The 21,439-nt window shown below is 39.0% G+C and overlaps 2 protein-coding genes across 4 annotated transcripts; both read left to right on the top strand.

Annotated features, from left to right (window-relative positions):
* Positions 1–242: 242 nt before the first annotated feature.
* zgc:113276 (uncharacterized protein LOC553748 homolog) lies at positions 243–5,587 on the top strand. 2 transcript variants are annotated; one of them, XM_041039563.1, is made up of 10 exons: positions 243–328; positions 721–934; positions 1,247–1,431; positions 1,526–1,741; positions 2,731–3,148; positions 3,526–3,566; positions 3,673–3,912; positions 4,669–4,830; positions 5,047–5,136; positions 5,228–5,587. In XM_041039563.1, the coding sequence occupies exons 2-10, from the start codon at positions 721–723 to the stop codon at positions 5,396–5,398; spliced, it is 1,737 nt and encodes a 578-aa protein (XP_040895497.1). In that variant the 5' UTR covers positions 243–328; the 3' UTR covers positions 5,399–5,587. The 2 variants fall into 2 exon arrangements, with proteins under 2 accessions (XP_040895497.1, XP_040895488.1); XM_041039554.1 differs by having other exon boundaries at positions 3,433–3,566.
* A 228-nt stretch (positions 5,588–5,815) lies between these two features.
* pir (pirin) lies at positions 5,816–21,366 on the top strand. Of its 2 annotated transcripts, none has more exons than XM_041039594.1 (10): positions 5,816–5,901; positions 7,012–7,123; positions 7,228–7,320; positions 10,193–10,273; positions 13,013–13,219; positions 15,986–16,070; positions 18,055–18,099; positions 19,469–19,551; positions 20,327–20,393; positions 20,524–21,366. In XM_041039594.1, the coding sequence occupies exons 2-10, from the start codon at positions 7,031–7,033 to the stop codon at positions 20,640–20,642; spliced, it is 873 nt and encodes a 290-aa protein (XP_040895528.1). In that variant the 5' UTR covers positions 5,816–5,901; positions 7,012–7,030; the 3' UTR covers positions 20,643–21,366. The 2 variants fall into 2 exon arrangements, with proteins under 2 accessions (XP_040895528.1, XP_040895520.1); XM_041039586.1 differs by having other exon boundaries at positions 5,840–5,976.
* The last annotated feature ends 73 nt before the right edge of the window (positions 21,367–21,439 follow it).

Here is a 21,439-nt window from a genome sequence, read left to right as displayed (position 1 = left end):
TTACTGAAAGAAAGAAAGAAATATAGCCCATTTAGACGAAGCCCAGTGCTAGTGCAGCACCTTGACTGTTACTGATACTGGGATGAGTTGTGTTACTAAATTTATATAAGTACACACACTGGAACTATTTCCAGCGTTCCCTGTCGAGCCAGTGAAGTCCAGCTAAATCTGTAGAGGCTGTGGTGGATTGAGTTACAAGAGAGGCACATGCTACTGTTGCAAAATTTCAGGTCTACCTCCTTACACTACAGTATGCCAGAGCTGAGGCACGGACCACGTTTCCGCCATCTCAAAAGCTGACATAAATTGACAATCCAAACTCAACCAGGTACTGCAGCGTGCTGAATGTGCACTATTTCTACACAAGATTATGCATGACGTGTGTGTCTGACAAAAGTTTTCATCGGTGTGACAGCTGAAGGTGTTAATGTTGACATCTACATTGCATTTTACTTGCTTAAATACTGATGTGAGTGTTGGATAAAAGGTTTTCACATACAGTCACTGTGGATTCACAGGAATACTGTTTTAAACCCTGGTACACCTCACCTCAAATCACGATTCAGTCAGAGTGGCACGTTACAGTTTGAGGAACTAACTGGTTACAAAATAGGCTTTGAATGTATAGTTTACCTTCCTGCGTTTGTTCTTAACTGTATGTGGTTTAACACTGTCCTGTATTGTCTGTGTGTGTGTTTGTTGTCATTGTGCGTGTTTCAGATGGAGATGCTGGATGTGTTAATACTAGGGGCTGGCCCTCATGCCTTGACCCTGGCGAGCTTGCTATGCAATCCTGACCATGACCCAAACTCAAACCCTGGACACGATTCCTCCCTCTCCACCTCCTGCTCGGACCCCCCGAGGCCTCAGCCAAACCTAGAAACATCCAAAAACAGATGCTGCAGTGGCAAGAAGAAGAGGAGGGCGACAACTGGTACAATATGATCAGTCTTACTTACTAAATGATGACAACAAAATACAATTGTGTAATTTTTATTGAACATCTTAAGTCATGATTGGGAATAGTAATAACAGCAGACAGAGTTGGAACAATTAACTGATTAATTGATTACTTCATAGACAGAAAATTACCTGGCAACCACTTTGATAATATAAAACTACTGATTAACTATTTATTGATTAATTGAGTAAATAATTGTCTAATTCATCAACAATGAAAATAATATTTACTTGCAGCCCTAGTATTAACACATAATCTTGAATCAGTATTGATTGGTCTCTACAGGAATAACAATTGAGGAGCAACCAGCAAAGTCAGTGACGTCAGAGAAGATTATTTGCCCCCCGCTGAGTCTCCAAGTGGTAGATTCCTATGGAGAGTGGACTGCTCTGTGGGAGAGCCAGTTCACCGCTCTGAACATCGCTCATCTGCGCTCACACACACTAGTGCACACAGACCCCCTAAATAAGGTATAAACACAAACAACTTTCCCTGAAGTAGACGAGTATGGTGCTTTTACAGTATGAATGAAAATAAACATGTGAATGTGTTTTTCCTTTGCAGAAAGCATTGCAGGAGTTTGTTCTAAAGTCTGATCGTTCAGCAGAGCTTCACAGTCTTCCAGACCAAGTTTACATTCTGGATGAAAATACATTTTTCAATGACATGCGACTTGGAAAGAAGGAGAGGAAACGACTAAACATCACCTCCACTCTTAAGAAGAGTTTGTCCTTCAGTCTGCCAGGAACCAAACTAAGTGTGGATTTCTTTAAAGATCAGGTTGGACATACAGTATGTTTGTGTGTGTTTGGGTTCTGCTTGGTTTTTAATGCTGCATTTGTGTCAGGATGTTACTCTATATTTAAAGAGAATGATTAACTTAAAAAAACTTCATAAGTATATATCCAAATTTGTATTAATTACTGCTCCTTCTATGGTCACATTTATGTCTTTACAGTTTTACTGAATAAAAGAAGCTCCTAAAAGCATGCAAAATGCCAGCTAAATAATCGATGTTGTAGTTCTTAAATTTTATGCATGTTTGGTTATTTCTTAACTAACACTTTCAAAATATTTAGGGGGATATGTTGGCAGAAATGGAATATAATAGTCATAATTATTAGTATAATTAATAATTAGTTTGCCTTTGTCTATAACCACCTGGAACAAAGAATCATCATGTTTTCATCAACTTAATATGAGCCCTGTATGTCCACATAGGGAGCTGGTCCACTTCCATGGAACCTGCCGTGTTGTGCTATTAAATGACAGTTTTTTGGAATTTGGTTCACTTATATTGAATAGGTTAGAACATTGCCTTTTGTCCATCTAGAACCCAGTTAGCTACAATGTTTTATTTTTGGTACAGGAGATGGAAGTTGGACTTTCAAATATTTATAGAATGTTTTCTATGGTTTGCTGAGTGTCGCAGTTCTCGGATCCCCCTTGGATGAGGTCTCTCTTTTTTTTAAACGTAATTTATGAATGACACATGGCAATGACAACAAATTTTTTTTTCTATGGGACTCATTTCTTAGATTTATGCCTTCAGTGGGAACAAAGACGCTTGGGGCTGGGTATCACAGTCAAGGCAGGGACAAATATTGAGGAATGGACTAACAGCTTGTTGGTTTTAGTCTTCATGGGATTTTTTGACAGTTGGATGGGAAAGTAATGATGCCAACATTTTCCCCTCAGCAGCATGACAACCAAACTCTAGGCATTCACTATTTCCTGAGTTGTTTGAGTTGATGAATCTGAATATACAGGTGGAGAGATACAACTTGGACCAAGTGCTGGTAAAGGGAACAGTGGAGCACATCATACCAGTTATTGAGCTCGACGAAGAGATGAAAGAAGAGAATGACCACGTGAAGGAGCGTGAAACGGAGGGTGAGGCCAACAGGGTGACCATGAGGAAGGGAGATGGAGCAAGGAAGAGAGTGAAGTATTTTCAAGTCCAGCTTCAGGAGGGCATCATCCTGAAAGCTCACCAGGTCGTTATGGCAACAGGACCAACCCGTGCCCAGATGGTAAACATCCCTTCATGGGTGAAAAGTATTGGAGAGAGCTACCCAGAGGAGCGTTTGCAACACACAGTGTGCCTCATGCACCATCTACCAACTTCTAAGCAAAAACTTAGAGAAACAGAATTTCAGAGACAGAAAGAGACTTTTGCCACTCAAGGTAAGCCAGATTTCCTGTGAAGGCTATGTAACATCACAATATTACAGAAAAGCAAAGCAATGTTTTAACATTTGTCTGAGAGCTGTAATGATAATTGGTATTGCCAAGCAACAATATTACATACTTTCATGCATTAGCACATTTGCCAGGAATATCAGAACAATGTAATAATACTTTGCTTTCACCTGAGGTTTCTGTGCTTCTGAAGACTTCAGTGGCTGTTTGACCCCCATCCTCACTCCAACACTTTCCTTTACAAGTACCGTATGCCTATGTGTGTCTAGAATCGTGTGTAGTTTGTGAGACAGGGCAGAGAGTAATGGTAGTTGGTGGAGGTCTGACCAGTGCTCATGTCGTCTCACTTGCCCTGCAGCAAGGTGCCAGCCACGTGATGTGGGTCATGAGGAAGCACCTCCAGGTCTAGTTACAGTGTGAAACTGCATGTAGACCAACCATAAAGAATTACTGTAGATATACCTGTCTGGATCCACCGCACATATCAGTCGGCATTGTTTCTTCTGCAGTTAAAACAATTTGATGTGGGTGATGTGGAGAGCCTGGTGGGTCGTTACTCCCACGTTGAGCATGGCATCAAGATGGATGGCCAAGCCTACCTCCGACAGTTCTATAATGAACGGAGTCTTCACAAACGGCTGGCCATGATTCGCCAGGCAAGGAAAGGAGGGGCCGTCACCCCAGAGGCCTACATCCACCTAAAGCCATTCATACTAAATGGGAAGGTGGAGGTGAAGACATACTGTCAGGTAATGGTGCATGAGAAAGGTATAAGATGACAGTGTAGTGAATGAGATGATGAGGTCAAATGAGATGACCTAAGATGAAGTTAGATGAGGTAGTGATAGGCCATTAAAGATGAAATAAGATCAGGTGACATGAGATGAGATAGGAGGAAGTCAGATGATGTGTGGTGACATGAGATAAAGTCAGATGACATGAGCTTAGATAAAATGAGATGAGGCAATGGCACGTCATTAAAGATAAGACAAGATCAGGTGACATGAGATGAGAAAGGAGGAAGTCAGATGAAATGAGGTGAAGTAAAGTGAAGGGACAGGACTTGGTGGTGAGATTAGGATAAATGAGATGAGCTGATATAAAACGAGATGAGGTCGGATGAGTTAATACAGGAGGAAGATGAGGTGAGATAAAGTAGGCTACAATAAGACGAGGCCAGTTAAAATGAAATAGGATGACGTGGGGTCAATTGAGGTGAGAGGTGAGAGAATGAGATGAATTGAGGTGAGATAAATTGAAGTGCAGTGCCGTGAGATCAGGTGAGAGGAAATTAGATTAGTGAGGTCACCTTAGGTAAGACGACATCAGTTGAAGTGAGCTCAATGTGAAATAGATGATATGAGGTGAAATAGATGAAATAGATGATATGAGGTGACATTAAATGAGGCACGAAAAGGTGAGGTTGCGCGAGATCAAATGAGTCTTGAAGTGCAGTAACATAATGTAATGTGAGATGAGTTATAGGATGTCTTCCAACTGTCCAGGTGAGTGAAGCCAGCTGGTGCTACAAGAGCCAGGCCTGGAGTCTTTCCCTCAGTGATGGAGACCACTGGACTGGAGATATGATCTGGCTCGCCACTGGCTGCAAACTTGATGTGAAACAGGACCCTTTGCTTTCTGAGGTGATAAAAGAATTCCCAATTCAGGTGGGTTGAACAAAAAAATGTTTTTATATATGTATAGTATTTATGTATATAGAGAAGTACGGACGGGGGAACAAAAGAAAAGTTTTGGTTGGTTTTACACTTGCTTTAAGGATGGCGAGATCAGTGTATTCATTGTTCAAACTAACCCATGTGCTCTACTTTCATGATTTAAGACTAATGGATTCATAAGATGTGTCCGACTTGCCCCCCTTAAAGGTGATAGATGGTTGGCCGTGCATATCAGAAAGCTTACAGTGGGCAGAAGGGTGCCCGCTCTATCTGATGGGGCAGTACACCGCTCTTCAGGCAGGTCTTCTGTGCAAAAATAGGTCTCTACAACAATTTGTACAATGATTTTACAGTGTATGTATCTCCCATTTTTATTTACCACGTACAGGTTGGACCTCATGCAGTAAACCTGGCTGGTGGACAGGCTGCCAGCATGCGTATCGCCAAGGACATCATGCGCCTTCGGCAACGAGACAGTGGAGGTGCTTCTGAACTGAATGGGGAGAAATCTAAAACTGAAGAATATATTCAACAGATGCAGGGCCTGTTGTGGCTTTAACCTTAGCATTTAGCCAGAAGAACTCAAATTCACATGTCGTGAGCAGTCATCTATTCCTTTTTTAAAAAAGTTACGACATTATAGAAAATCTGTATATTCTCTGCTCCTTATCTGATGTGTTTGACATCAGGGTTCAAAACATGGCTGATGTGAGCAAATATTTTATGGCATTAAATAATTTATAAGGAATATATAGTGTGTGTTATTGGTATTGTAAAACTCCCTGAGACCAATCTGTGATTCTGGGCAGTAAATTTGGCTTGAATGGGAGTGATACCTTCAGCCCTGTGGCAGTAGTGGAAATATTCTTTGGGTCACATTTGGATCGTGGATTGTCTCTTTAAAACAAGTCTACTTCGGTGTTTTGTAAAAACAAATCAGCACTGTTGCCCTATCATGTCCAGCTATTTACCCTCCGATTAAGATCTTCTTAAGCCACGCCCACTGTCTGACTTCCGCGTTATAATCCTACCTGAGGAGGTGAAAGGGCCGCAGTTAACCAGGTGGTGACTCAAATTTCACTCTAACAAAAAGTCAAAACTATCAAAATTGTGTCGGGACTTGTCTTTTGCTTTCAGGTAGGTGGTTGGTTGGCTGCTGTCTAGAAATTAAATGCTTGAGTCAGTTGTTGAGGTATTTTTCAATGTAATTCAAGTTGGCAGCGATGTTAAAACAAATGATGAAAGTGCTGTTCGTGTCAGATGATTCGTAACTCTTCTCCCAAGTAAAATGAATGACCATCTCCGCCTCCGCTGTGCAAAAATTTAAAAATATAATAAAGTATGCAGTTAATAAAAAAGGCACCGTGCGGCAGCGTCGAAGAAATCCTTACAGCAGAAACTGCTTCACGGGGGCTCTTTAAATTCTGCAGAGGGTTTTCAAGAAAGTAAAATGGCAGTTTCATGGTTGACCTAGCGGGGAGCGCCCAGGACAGGGGTTATGCAACACAAAACACTGAAAGGGAAGCGACTCGGAAATTAATATAGCGAAAGTTACAACAGACCAAGCCGCCGCAAGCAGCAACAACAGCAGCGCTAAGATCAACTGGGAACCAGCTGATCTGCTCAGCTGACTGCTCAGCTGATACACTTACAGGAGAGCGCTGCTGCCAGATCGGTGTGGGCGACTGAGACGCTCCTGAAAGGCTACATCAATAAGCGGGTTTTGAAACCGGGAAAACCCTGTGATTGTGTGATCTTTCCGGTTATTGTGTCATTTCGTGTTATTTCGCAATGTTTTATTTTGGAAAAGTCGTCCAAAAGGTTTCTCCTCCTCAGTCCAGTTTGGGGCCTTTTCGTGTTATTCTTAAAAGATAGGCGATAACACTTTGAATTGCAATAAAGATGATAAGATTTTGTTTTTAGACCAGTAATGTGCCTTAGAAAGGAATTTCAGATGTTTCTACAACATCCTTAAGAAATAACGAAAAGAAAACCCCTTTACATAACTGGGCACAGGTGAATTGGAAACTTTAATTGTATGTTTTGTCTGTCCAGGGTGTTTGTGCTCAAGGAAATTAAATAAATAAAAAGAAAAAGAAAAACTATTTAATTGTGTCCATAAATGCTTTTTATGGTTATTTAATGAATATTATTGTATTTTATGTTTTGTAGTGAAACCTTTCCCAGCACAATGAATGTGAGGAAAGTGGAAAAGACAGTTCTGAGTGTGGAACAAGAAGAGGGAGTGGGTGCTCGTGTCCGCAGGAGCATCGGGAGAAAGGAGGTAAGTCATTCAAGATTTTAATGTAAATCAACTGTTATCCATTTTACTAAAAGTGCAACACAGCAGCAGCAATTCATGTAATACTGTACATATATCATTTCCAGCTGAGGAACCTGGATCCCTTCCTGATGTTAGATGAGTTTAGAGTGAGCAAGCCATCAGGTTTTCCAGATCATCCTCACAGAGGATTTGAGACAGTAAGTGTCTTTGACTATAATTCTATTTTTTTCAAACTATTCGGTGTGCCAGCAAATATTTAGATAAGCTGGAGAAAGTTATGAATGCTTAAAAAAGTCTTGAGTCTGTGCCTGTGAAGATTCTCAGTCATCCAGGCCATGGTTATCCAAGAAGAGTTGAATCGAGGGCAGCTGGACCTGGATGCAGATATTTCACTTCTCATCCAAGACACTTCTTTAGTTCTTCTTCAGAACTTTGAACTGAAGAAGAACTTTGAATAAGATAGGATAGTGACAGGACATTACTACTCACAAACAAATCTAACTCTAGTAGCACAGGATTTGCATTGCAACAGTGAAATCATATAAATAGTAAATGACCTGCACGTAGGTGGAGGCTTTTCTATGTTAAGTCAAAAACAACTTACAGTTTCAGTTCTCATTCACACACATTTAAACAATGATGCAAGGTGCTTGCGTGGGCAAAACAAGTACAACATCCTCCCACCACTGTCTCAAAACAGCATCACAGTGCTGAACTGGTAACACTGCTTGCACTAAAAAAGGAGAACTAAAAAAGGAGCATAACAACAGAAGCATGGGACAAGCATTGCTGAAGGGTGACATTCCTTCTTTTATCACCAGATGGCGACAGCGGGACAGTGTCCAGAAACTGATTTACTGTACTCTTTGTTTTCCTCAAATTATGATTTAGATTTATAGATTTCAAAAATCATACAGAAATCCAAAGTTGTCAGAGATCTGTTGTATGCTGGTACTGTTAAGTTTGCATAAGGTCAAGTTCAAGGTCAAGTTCAAAATTTTGTCGTGACCACTCCAAAAAAAAAAAAAAAAAAAATCCCCTATTTTGAAAGAGAGGAATTGCCAGTGCTTGTGTTTTTGTGGAACCATAGGCCTTTTTTTTCTGTCCGTCTGAAATTAATGTCCTCTGTTTCCACCAAGGAGAGTCTTCTTTGGTCTTGACACATGATCACAGTACTGGAGTAGCCTGTTGTACTGAACATACACATACTAAAGATTAGGTTCTACTTTACATTTTTAATATGGTTTTCTTTTATTGATTTTCTGCCCATAAACCAACACAAACTATTCTCAGATGCTGAAGCTCCACTTTTGAGTCATTTTTTAAAAGTATACAACAATGAAGTCTACTGCTATTGACACCCCTTTCTCTACTTTTAAAAAGTAGACATTGCCTCTTTTTAATTACATGTAAAACCTGGTCATCTAATACAGTTCAGCTTCCCTTCTGTCTTTATTTCCCACCTTTCCTTCCATGCGTTTTGTCATTTATTTACTGTCTCCAGTTAATGTCTTGACAATAGAGTAGTATTGAAAAGGAGTAACAGATTATTTACTTGACCAAGATGTAACTGATGACAATACTGATAACTAAAATAACTTTTTCACATTAAAAATATCAGATATTAGATATTATATCAGATTGCTGGTTACAGCCTCTACATTTGAGAATTTTAATTTACATTTAGGCTTTTGGGCTGTTTGTCACAAATGAAACGACAAGATTTATGTGATTTATTTGTGTAATTTATTTGTTAGAATGATCTAGCTGCTATAATGAACATGACAATGTGTAATGTGTAGATATATATATATATATACATACATATACATATATACACACACACACACACACACACACACACACACACACACACACACACACACATATATATATATATATATATATATATACCCCTCTATATATATATACCCCTCAGCTCTAAAACAGCTTGTTCTTCTGCCCTGATTTGGCCAAGTCAATTAATGCTGCTTTTAGTCATGGCAAATTGCATTTGTGCATGGTTTGAAAAGTTTCAATAGTTGCACTCATCATTTATACAATAAGGGATGTTTGTACTCCTTACTCATTTTTTTTCCTTTTATTGCGTCTTTAGAAATGAACAACCTTTTGGTTTTGCCTGGGCTTTACTGGTTTCTGCTGTATGTTTGAGTAAAGTGGGAAAATAATTTTTCATTTCAGGCCCAAGTAATGGAAAATATATACATTTGCTCTTATTCTGGCTCTCCAACTTGTTTTTGAACATGGCTTTGTAAATAAATGTATCTCTCATAAAAACAAATTGAGCTAAATGCTGTTCACCACAAGCCTGTCAAATGCTTTTTGAATTTTAGTTAAATGTCACCAGGTGTTCGAAAGTTATTATTAAATGTGTCTGTACTGTGGTATTGGCAATAATACTGTGACCTCACTGATGCTAATGTGGCCGGAGGATTTGTATCTTTTTAAAGTCGAAACTTAAAAAAACACAGATATTGTCCTTAGCTTGCCAGACGTTTCTCCAAGTGTGTTTGATTTGGCAGATGCAACTTAAATATCCCAGTGTGGGTGGACAGGACTAGGCTACACTCCCAGCATGCCTTTCAGCAGGTGTGTTTGCTCATACTCGCCTGACTTTTGAAATCACACAGCTGTGGAGACAGATCACAGGCAGCTCACTGCAGGGGCCCGAGATTTCCTCCCTTATGCAGATGTTCACCTTTGAACCCATGACCCCAAACGCAGCACTTCTCTTCCTGTCCAGTCTGACCGCTGGGGTAGTTAGACGAGCGCACACGTGCTTTTAGTGTCGAAGCAGCACTTATTTGTAAGCTCGTGTCTTGAGTTCATGAAACCTAGAACATGAATTTCACTCAATGCAAAAAACAGTTAAATACTTTATAACAGACCTGTCAAAATGATAACAAAGATCAAATAAATAAAAATATGCTGCAGCTCTTTGCATTTATTTTTATATATAACTAATTATGAAGTCATCTGTATGAAGCAATCATGCAGAATGTTGATCTAGCTGTTTATTCCACATATGTGAATGTGTGTTTCCTCCAGGTAACATATGTTTTAGAGGGGATCACAGCCCATGAAGACTTCTGTGGTCATTCAGGACGACTGAAACCTGGGGATCTGCAGGTACTGCATAACTGCTTATAGTGTCCATTTTTTGGGATTTTGTTTTTTAAGAAATAGTTTGACATTTTGGAAATAATGCTTATTTGCTGTCTTTCCCAAAGTCAAATGAAAATTTTGATATCACACTCATTTTTGTACACTTAGTATGAAGCCACAGACAGACTGGAAAGAGGGGGGAGCGGGTAGCCTGACTCTGTCCAAAATCTGCTAACTAAAGCTGCAGCTTCATATATTTACCTTTAGATATGAGAGTGGCATCCATCTTTTCGGGTCACTCTCAGCGAGAAAACAAATAAACATATTTCCCAAAACGTCGTACTATTCATTTAACTTTACCACCAATAAAATTGCTTAATGAAGTGGTTTTATTTTCTGATTTTTTTTTCTCAGATATTAGGTACATGTTATGTAACAGAGGGATCATTGTTATGGGTTTAAGCCTCTAATTGTAAATGTAGTAGATTTTAAGCAAGTCATTAACTTGAATCAGAAACATTCAGTTCACAAGCTACAAGAGCAGAAGACTTAAGCCTTTTTGTCTGCAAATCCCCACAAACTCATTACATATGCATTATAACGTTGTGCACTCACACTAATTGGATATCATGCCCTGTGGGTTGTTTCCTGTGTTTTTAAAGTAGTAAAGTTAAATCCACACACACACACACACACACAAACAGGCTGCTGACTCAGCTTCAGTCTGAAGCAGAGGTTCAGTCAGTTCAGCTGAATTTGCTTTAACCCACCATGTGCATCCTCTTTAGGCTCGGACGTCACGTGGGAGCTGCAGATGCTCAAACAGATGCCTGCCTGTCCTTTAGGGAATGCTCAGATTAAAGCAGGGTGTCGGGTCCCACAATGTCCATTTTAGGGGAAATCAATATTTTAAAATCACACTATTCTGTGCCCAGGAACACAATTGGAAGAAACAATTTTGTTGTATTCATTTTCACTGTATTTTTTTACAGGCTCAATTTTTTTACATATCAAAGCACGTTTTATTACCCAGTAGGGTTGGGTATGAAGAACGAGTTCCAAATTTCCAAGTTCCAACTTTTGCATACTTCAGTTGCACCGCATTGAGCATTTTACAGTGCATAAAAGTTGCAGGACCTGCTACACTGACCTGATGTCACGTCATGTGTTACTCACTATGTCAACAAAGTGTGAGAGAAGGTACAGCAAACCCAAAGTTCGGCTTAGCTTCTCTGAAAGAAGCAAGGATATATTGTGCAAGAGAGAAAGCACCTGCAATATGACGAAGAATTTATTGATTGTTTCTGAGGGACAATAGCAATTTTTCACTTTCAGGTACAAAACATAGATGAGCTGACACTCACTTTGTATATCGGGTTGTATATCAGGCTTTTGCTACAGTTAAGTCTCCTTCATTTAGGTGTGCAAAGTTGCATTGTTTATATCTCTTTATTCTCGGTAATATCCATGGACTTTAGTCTTCTTATATGTTTTCCTGTGTAGCACATCAGAAACAGCTGACAGTATAACTAACATTTTAGTTCTACAGTAAAATATGATTGGGCTAGTTTTTGATCATGAAATATATGTTCTTTTTCTCCCTCAAAAAAAAAAAAAAAAAAGATTGGACTCGGAACCAAGATTCGATAGGAACCAGATGTGATGAGCAGAATCGGAATCGATAAAATTGAAATAGTTCCCAAACTTAATAGATTCCCTCACAGTAAATACCCAGCACGCAGCAATAAAAGAAACCAACAGCATGATGAACAATTACCGATGAATTATCAGTGGCCAGCTGCATTAAAGCAAAATTTGCAGCTGGCCGGAAGGAGAGGCAGAAGCTGTTAAACTTAACTTAATTTCATCCAGTGTTTTGAACCACTGCCTGAAACCAGTCCCACATGCAATTTTTTTTCTATAAAAAATTGTATTCAGATTATATTCAGAAAACTATCAGAAGAATGTCTCTGTATTATATAGAAAATAACTTTTGTTTTGATGCACACATTAAAACACATACACCAACTAAGGACAAAATCATTAATATGTGATTGTTGTTTCACTGACAAAAACTTTCTGTGAGGTTGTACTCATGCTTCTAACATATCCCAATTACTAATAAACACAAAATAAAACTGAGGCTGGGCTCTGGATCACTAGAGTTATTAGAATTCATCCTGAGGGGGACATAACTACATAACTGTCTGCTCCAGATTTCACGGCGATCCATCCAGTTGTTTCACGTTGAGCCAAAAATGTCAAAATGGTAACGCTAGATGGCTCTTAAAAATCATAGGGTAATTAGGACACATTATCTTATCACCATGTTAGAACCAAATTTTGTGCAAATCTAATTTGTAGATGTTGAGATACTGTAATTTACCAGTTAAGTAAAAATTCTGACCTGCCGGTGGCCGAAGATGAAAAGCCAGGGGATCACCAGAGTTACAGCAATATTATACAATACAATACTATGCAATACAATAGGAACATTTAAGTCTGTACATAATTTCATCACAATTCCTCAAAATGTTATTGAGTTATTTCTGTCAGGACCAAAGGGATGGACCACCTAACTGACCAGCAGAGCTATTCCTAGTGTCATGCGTCATACATGGCTCATAGAAATATTCCCACTTCTGGTGATCTCATAAAAACAATAAAAAAAAAAACAAGTACACTGTCATCAGCAGATACAAGCACATATATATGGCATATGCTGTATATGGTATATTTGACATATTTCTCCTTGTCCACCAGTGGATGACTGCAGGAAAGGGTGTGGTCCATGCTGAAATGCCTGTATCAGAGGAGCCGGTGGTGGGCTTACAGCTGTGGGTGAACCTGTCGAGGCGAGACAAGATGGTGGAACCAGCGTACCAGGAGCTTAAAGGCTCAGAAATCCCCAAACCCAGCCAGGGAGGAGTTACAGTTGCTGTGATATCTGGAGAAGCTTTAGGAGCAAAGGTGTGCATCTGTGTGTGTGTGTGTGTGTGTGTGTGTGTGTGTGTGTGTGTGTGTGTGTGTGTGTGTGTGTGTGTGTGTGTGTGTGTGTGTGAGAATGTCCATCATTTGCCTGCAGAGTTGTGATATCACTGCAACATCTTTAAATCAAGCCACTGTCAGAAGAGCACTTTGAAACTCAGCATAATGTTTACTTTCCTGGTAGCTGTTGATCTCATGGTGATTGCTCATTTGCTGGGCGCTGGAGGCAAACAGGAAAAACTGACAATGACATAAATGTGCATGCGTTGGTGTGTGTGCGTGTGTGTTTGTGTGTGTGTGTGTGTGTGTGTGTGTGTGTGTGTGTTTGAGGGAATGCCTGTTAACCACAGTATTTAACCAGTGTTGTAAGGAGTGTTTGTCTGAAAAGAGGAAACAGCAAATGAGAAGCAGATTTTCCCATCCTGTGTTTTTATACATATGCAAATTATGGTTTGAACTTTGTGTAATGTGTTTTCGTGTGTGCGCTTGTGTGGCTATATATTATGAGGACCAGTTTTTAAGGCCTTGGATTGAGGATATTGTGGGAAAGTGAGGACATTTATACTTGTGGACATTAGAGGACATTTATCTGGAAGCTGTTTAAGGATGTGAGGCAAACATGAGGTTTTGAGTGAAGGCAGATCCACAAATTATGATTTGAATTGTGTGTGTGTGTCTGTGTCTGTGTTTACTGTGTGGGTTACTGCAGGGCAGGAGACAGTCATTTCTCTGCATTTATTGTATTTATTCTGTATAAGTTTCTTTAGGGATTGGTTTAAACTCAACCTGACCCTGATTTTATGACCCTACTCCTTTAAAGTTTGTTGTTGTGGTAAGAAGACTCCCTTAACCACATTTTACAGTCAATGAAGTACACTTGAGGCAAGAACAGGTCACAATATGCATTTGATAGTATAAAATGAACATAAGAAAGGGGAGAAAGCCTACAAGTAAGAAATCAATAGATGATCAAAGTACTAATTGGATTGTTTACAGCTCCTATGTGTGGGATTTAAAAATAACAGACTTCCCAGTGGTAAAAATCCCCTTGTTCATTTTCATTAGAATTTTGTCATTGTTTATGTCTGTAATAACGGACTTTTTTGGTCATTAAAAAAAAAAATCAAAAACTCGTTCTGTTGACTGTTGTCACTTAGTCATCTCCCTGACTAATTCCCTTCTTGCCCAGTTACTCAGTTTGGTTGGATGGCTAACTCTAGGAGTCCCACCTGCTGTGGCCACTGAGGCTTCTGTGCTCCTAAGAACACTCAAAGCTTTAGAAATAGTTTTATACCCATACCCTGATCTCTGCCTCACCACAGTCTTATTGCAGAGGTCCACAGAGAGTTCCTTTGATTTCATGGCTTGGTTTTTATCATGACATGCAGTGTGTGGTCCTTTCTAATCTTTCAAACTATGTGCGGTCAATTCAGTTGGCCAGAGGTGGACTCATCTTAAGTTTCATGACACATCCAACCCATTTGCTATTAAAGCAAATGGGTGCACCTGACCACAATTTGGAGTGCCAGAGTGAGAAGTATTACCTGAATTCTTTTTGTATTGTTGTATTGTGTAATAAGATCCTGTTTCCACTTTGTCATTATTGGTTATTGAGTGTAGATCAATAGGCAAAAATGCCAATTCTGTTCCTTTAAAAATGAAAGTGTACAAAAAGTGTCCAAAATTCATCCTCTTTTAGCTCTGTTTTTAGTCTCTACCAGCTCCTGAGGAAAAAAAATCTCGGTTTTTAGCTGCTGAATGTTCCACTATTTTTTATTTTATTTTATTTATTTTGTGTGTAGCCAAAAATACACTGAGTGTGAATCAAAATTGCGAAGCTAGCTAAAGAATAAAGCTAAAGGATAATAATAATAAAGAAGCTCCATAAAGTCGAGGAGCGCTGCAGATTCAAATGATGATTCTTTGTAGATTCATCACATTGTCTCATTGTTTTCACATTTCAGTTGATATACTGGGGGATATATGGTGGTTGTGGGATTCTGACAGCTTCACTGTGAGGAGGCTACTTCTGCAGTCACTAGGGATGTTCAGATAGCTGTTGAGGGTCAGTAAATGCCTGCATGTCATGGACTGACTGTTGAACCACGTTGTCTTGTTTTCTATTTCTATGTGTAAAAGCTCTGAAGTTGTAAAAGGCCCATTTAGTGGATCAGGGCTGAGAAACCAAAGTCATGTAATGAGTAATGTAACTTCTTACTTTAGCTGTTGAGTAATTAGTGAAGTTGTAAAGTGTAATTACTTCATCACTGAGTGCATTCCCTTCACTTTGCCCACTTTCTTACCCATGTTTCCTCTTTGCAAAGCCTTAGTTCTGAGAGTTTCTTTAAGGTCATTTACTGAGGAGTAAGATCATGGATCTGATGTTGTAAAATTCCACATATACCACCTGGTGAAAAGGAAGACATGTAATCCATCAGACTACTATTTAATAGATTCTGACTTTGTATCTCAGAAAAACCATGGGATGATTAGTAGGTTGTGAAGTCAAAGCAACTCGATGTTCACAACTCATTTGCAGGGAACAGCAGTGTAAACCAAAGTAATGTAATGAAGTTGTGGACAAATCACCATGACAGTCACTGGCGCCACTATGTCAGTTTTAGGGGTTAGTTTGTATGAGTTTGTATGAATGTGTTTTCTGTTTTATGCAAAATATTTAAGGCATGTGGCTGTTTGTGAGTCTGGTGAGTATGCATATTTTCTGACTGTCTGTGTTTTCTCTTATAGTCTAAGGTTTTCACAAGGACACCAACCATGTACCTGGACTTCAGGCTGCAGGCAGGGGCCATGCATGTGCAGCCAGTCCCCTCAGGTAGGAGAATAGCATTTCTAAATTTGCTATGTCTATAAATGGCTGATTAGTAATAAACGTGCCAGAGTGATCTACCATGATGATTACACAAAAGCATCTTCAAGATGCTTCGGGACTGACTTTAGGTCAGCCCTTATTTTTCTTTGTCACTGGAAGCATACCTCTATTCTGACATGTCCTTCATGTCAGAAACTGCAATACCAGGTCAAAATGTCATATTTTTCAGAACAGTGTGTGATGTTTTTTTTTGTTTGTTTTTTTTATTTTGTTTTTTGTTGAAAAGCAGCAGAAAAACAAACCAAAACAAATCCTCAATGCAAGACTATGTAGAAATTGCTCTCTTTTCACCTTGAAAATGAAATGTTAAATTCATAACTGATAAAACTCACCCTTGACCAACTCAACGCACAAAGGGTTTCGGTGGTGCAACCTTGCTTTGTCTGGTATGGCCAGTAGCTTTCTGTGGCTTTTGGAGGCCTGATAAATAAATTGAATTTGTTTCTGCTCATGAAGTTGATTTCATTTCATAAAGCATCCTCAAAGCAGATTTTTCTGCTTGCATGTTTGCTCAAACATGCAGGTTCTTCCTCCCTGATGCATTGCTGAGTTTCTTGCTAAGTTACCTGTAGATCTGTGGAATACTGCGAAACAGTCGGCAGGAATGTGAATCACATCACCCACATGTTAATGTGTTTCCAAACAAAACTCTCTCAGAAAAACAGTGCTCCATAGTGATACTAATGGTCAAAACTCCACGGTACCTTGAAGATAGATATTGCTATAACTGCTTCTGCATAACTCCTATCACAGAGCCCGCTCTTCTCACACATTCTAGTTACAGTCCACAGTAATTATATTTAACCACACTGTTAATAGCAAGAGTTCTGTATTTTGCATTTTACAAACTTTATTCAGACGTGTGTTGGTCACAAGATAGATAGGGTTCAAACTAGGTGATTTGATCAAAGGCTGCACTTTAACTGTGGAGGAGTAAGACATGCGGAAAAAATGTCATCAGCAGACATTTACAGAGACACCTCAGGGCTTGTAAAGCTTTTAAAGCTGTGGGAGGACATGACAGCTCATAATTTCACATTAACAGAGCTAGAGAGAGAGAGTGCAACATGGAGAGAAAGAGACAGGAACAGGCGAAGCAATTTCAGATTTAAATTCACTGAGGCTTAACCTCATAATAGTGTAATAATAGTTAATTATTTGCAAAGTGTAATTTGAGGTCTTCTCAGTTTACATCATTATTTAGACACATTTTGAGGTGTCAGATCAAATATTTTCAACAGTATTACGTCTTTTATTCAGTTAATTTGATATGTAACAGTTACACAGTTATACCTGGAAGCAAGGATGGGACATTTAGATACAACTAATCTCTAGGTACTAATGAGTGTGTGTTGCTTTTTTATGGATTAAACAAAGATTTAAACAATCCTTTAGCCTTAAGCAGGCGTTCAAATAATTTAATGATTTATAAAGTTGGGGGACTCACAAGGGACAGATTAAAAGAAGAAATTAACAAGTTTGATGAAACTGAAGTGGAAGAGGCTGAGATATCCTGACCTTTGGTGCCTAGTATGGGTCAAGCTCCAAGAACACAGGATCCTACATCAATTTTAGTAATACAGCTGGATGTCATCTTTCATTAACCCTAATGTTGTCATCAGGATTATTTTTTCAGACTTTAGAAAGCTTCCTTCAGGTCAACAGAAGACATAAAACTGTTTTCACAGGCTAAGTAGTGGTTCTTGTGACAAATAAGCTGAACTGCATGTGTAAAATTGATGCACCCTTTTACTTCTGTAGATTTATTATATTTAAATGTTAAAATGTGTAAATAAGCACCTGTTTGCAAACAAGTTCATCATATCAAATTAGAAATTGACACGTCAGTGTTGTCACATCTTGTTTCCCCGACCTCCATGCTCTTCTTTATTATATTTGTTACAAAAAATATTTCTGTGTTTGACAGGATGGACTACATTCATCTACACATTGTCAGGATCCATTCATATTGGTGAGTTAAGAAAGGTCCGCTGTGCACCTTTTTTTATTTCGGTTTTGCAGTAAGAGATAGTTTACTTCCCTTATGGACACATTACCTGACTCATACTGTCCAACCATTCACATTAATATTAGAAGAAGAAGAAATCACAAATAATCAGGGTAATACAGGCATTCTTTAGTTGTACATGTGCACTCTCTTCCGTGTATGTGATCACTCCCTTATTTCCTTCCCTGCTCCTCCTGCTGCCATATCTACTTTACAAATATGTGTGTGATCTCTGTCCAGTCGCAGCTTCCCTTCTACATTCAGAGCCAAAAGGCCCATGTGTTGCACTTTAAAGCTTGATGGATTCACACTGTCACTAAACTATGATGTCTTCAGACTCTGAAATTTACCCAATGTCACTGTAATAATTATTGCACTACTGTGTATAATATATGGCCATCTTAGAGTTTGGCTTGGTATCAGTCACCTTACCCACATGTTATAACTACGCCCTGTTATATTAGTGTTGCTGTTTGACATTATACTTTGAAATACTGCATTTCCTGCTCACTGGACGACATCATGCGATCAGGGAATTCCCCTCTCATGAGAAGCGATCCTCTCAGACAACAAACTCATTTTTAGAGGTTTTGTTGGTTGGTCGAAACCTCTTATTCCCATTTTAATATTCTTTCAAAAAAAATGTCCTTATGATTTGGTCACTCACCATCATCACACTGCAGGATCTCTCAGACTGCTTGTAATTGCTGACAGATGTTTTGATGACACGAAAGGATGAAAATGGTTGCTAAGATTAAAGAAGTTATTTGAATCTTAAGTTTCCAACTCTACATGTTGTCTGGCAAAAACAGAACCAGCTGGCTTTGATGAATGTATCGACCACAAGTGAAAGTGTCTGGGTTTCTCAGCATTTAGTGTCAGTAAGTGGTGCAAACAAACAAACTGCTATACCAGGTCAAAATGTCTGAAAGTTGCAGGTGCATGTATTTCAATATGTATGTATCTATGTCACAGTGATTATATAGAAATATTGCCTTTATTAAGTGGTTTTGTTATGCTACGTTAGATTTGTGATATCCAAAAATGTATTAAACAAATTTGTTGTTAATCATGCACATGACAGCTTAATAACAGTCAGTAAACTGGTTTGAGGTGAATAATTAAATGATAATATAAATGTCTGAACAGATTTCATCCAATTTTCCTCCCTATTTTCTTTGATTGATCCTTAAGAATTTAAGTCTATCCATGTTTTTGGTTTTTTTTCATCCCCAGTGAGTAGCTCCTACTCCCAGAAGTCATAGATTGTTCTCAAAAATACATCAAAAAGAGCTCAAAGACTGATATAATCAGTAATTTTTTTGTCTTCAAGGCCCAGATGCAGAGCAGCAGAAGGTGGAGCCCCATCACACTGTGGTGTTTGGAGATGGAGACTGTGTCAAGGTTGAAAACAAGGTAAGAAACTTATGGTCCCTTTATCAAGGCCAGCCGCTCGCAAACATTTGTCCACAATGCAACCCATATGGAAGTTGAAAATATTTCACGCCATTCGTCTTAATCTGGATTTTAGTGATGTGTTTGTTTGATGACTTACTTAATTCTTCTCATCCCCTGTAGGACATAAGGCCACAATGAGCTTACTCTATCGTTTCCTATTCTTGGCAACATTTTGAGCCTCCCTCCTCTTTGCCAGCTTGTCCCTTCACACAACATTGTCATTGGTGACGATGCCTTTGCCTTTATTTTTCTGTTCCAAGATTGAATGTTTTTAGAGCATAGGATGCCACATAGGCAATTTCTAAGTTCTTTTCATTTCAACTCTGTTTTCCTGCCACCTTTCAGAACCATACAAGGTCAATGGACATGATGTTGCTGTTATATAGAAGGACATTTGTTTTTAGGCTGTATTGTTTGGACTTCCAGATGTCGCGGACTTGTGAAAACACACTTTTGGCTTTCCCCAATTTTGTTAAATGAGCATTACCTGTTTTTTCTGTTATTCCATGTTAAATCTGTCCATCTTGTTCATCACATTTAGTTTTGTCTGTCTGAATAAATGTGTATGTGTTCAATCATCATGTGACCACACAGATTTATCTCAGGAATTACTGGGGGGATCCCAATCCCTAGGTTTGGGACCACTGATTTTGAAGTTACAAACGAAAGGCTCTGGTCAGTCCACTTCACACACACACAAAGATGATAGCACTGCCTCTTATTTCCTCCTCAGGGCTCTGAGGCTTCACATTTTGTGCTGATCGCTGGAGAACCAATCAGAGAGCCTGTGGTACAACACGGTATGTCATTTGAGTGAATCCCTCCACGTCAACAAAAAAAAAAAAATCCTTTATGTGTGTAAGAAGTTGAAACCAGAACTTTATCAATACAGGTCATGCACTTATTTCCTATGTTGTGTCTGCCCTTCAGGTCCATTCGTAATGACCACAGAGGAAGAGATCAGAGAGGCTATCAGAGACTACCAGAGTGGAAGGAATGGCTTTGAAAGGGCCATAAACTGGAGATCCAAGATCAGAGATTCTGTCTAAACACTATGTGCTGCACTCTTGTTGCTGTTAGTTTGTCTGTCTTGGTATCTGCCCTTTTGTCTCTAAATGATTGCCTTATTTGTTATAGAAACATATTTATACAGATACTTGTTAGTGAAAATTGAAAGGTGAAAAAGTTTTATTTTTGAAAACTTCGGTATTGATTTTTCACATGTGCTATATGTGCTTACAGGACATGTGGTACTTTCCAGCTTCCATTTTAACTGGTTCCATGTCCAAGTGCTTCATGTGAGACTGAATGATATGCCCCATTGTTAGCACAGTAGTAGTTTACCCCCTCTCCCTTGTAAAATATAGATTTTAGGAAAATTGTGCTTCTAACTGCTCTCCACTTCCCTTGCTAAGTTTGAGTTTTATTACATTTTCCTTCTGCTGTTTAAAATAATAATGTAGCAGAGCTGTTATGAAACTGAAAGTTGCTTGCACACCATGTTATGAAGATAATCTAACATACTGTACTTCCAGTAACTAACAGCTTTATAAATGTTTTCTGATGTTTGGTGTCAAACATGGATGTACCACAGAATTTGCTGAGAACAGGCATTAACTTTTATTTATCCAGCTGCTGTAAAACAAAAGGAATACGTTTTCCAGTTGTTTTTGCATGTTTCGTAATTATCAAAGGCATTGTTTTCGGAGCCGACAGAAAAGATGCCTAAACCGCTGTTCCTGATTTGCATACAAATTATGAATGCTGTTCTCATATTTAATCCATTATGTGTGTTACATGCTGAGTCAAATGGGCCTTGATGGGCGAGGGGGTGGGGTGTCGGTCA

This window comes from Toxotes jaculatrix, chromosome 1, assembly GCF_017976425.1.
Source record: "Toxotes jaculatrix isolate fToxJac2 chromosome 1, fToxJac2.pri, whole genome shotgun sequence".
Lineage (NCBI taxonomy): Eukaryota > Metazoa > Chordata > Actinopteri > Toxotidae > Toxotes > Toxotes jaculatrix.
Note: the sequence above shows the minus strand (reverse complement) of the source record. Positions and strands in the feature narration are given on the sequence as shown.

Bases quoted from the DNA above. Each gene is read 5' to 3' on its own strand.
- zgc:113276 (XM_041039554.1), top strand. From the start codon at position 721: ATGGAGATGCTGGATGTGTTAATACTAGGGGCTGGCCCTCATGCCTTG. The intron at 1,742-2,730 runs GTTGGACATACA...CTGAATATACAG, and splicing joins TGGATTTCTTTAAAGATCAG to GTGGAGAGATACAACTTGGA. The intron at 3,149-3,432 runs GTAAGCCAGATT...ATGTGTGTCTAG, and splicing joins AGAGACTTTTGCCACTCAAG to AATCGTGTGTAGTTTGTGAG.
- pir (XM_041039594.1), top strand. From the start codon at position 7,031: ATGAATGTGAGGAAAGTGGAAAAGACAGTTCTGAGTGTGGAACAAGAA. The intron at 7,124-7,227 runs GTAAGTCATTCA...TATCATTTCCAG, and splicing joins GGAGCATCGGGAGAAAGGAG to CTGAGGAACCTGGATCCCTT. The intron at 19,552-20,326 runs GTAAGAAACTTA...TTTCCTCCTCAG, and splicing joins GTGTCAAGGTTGAAAACAAG to GGCTCTGAGGCTTCACATTT.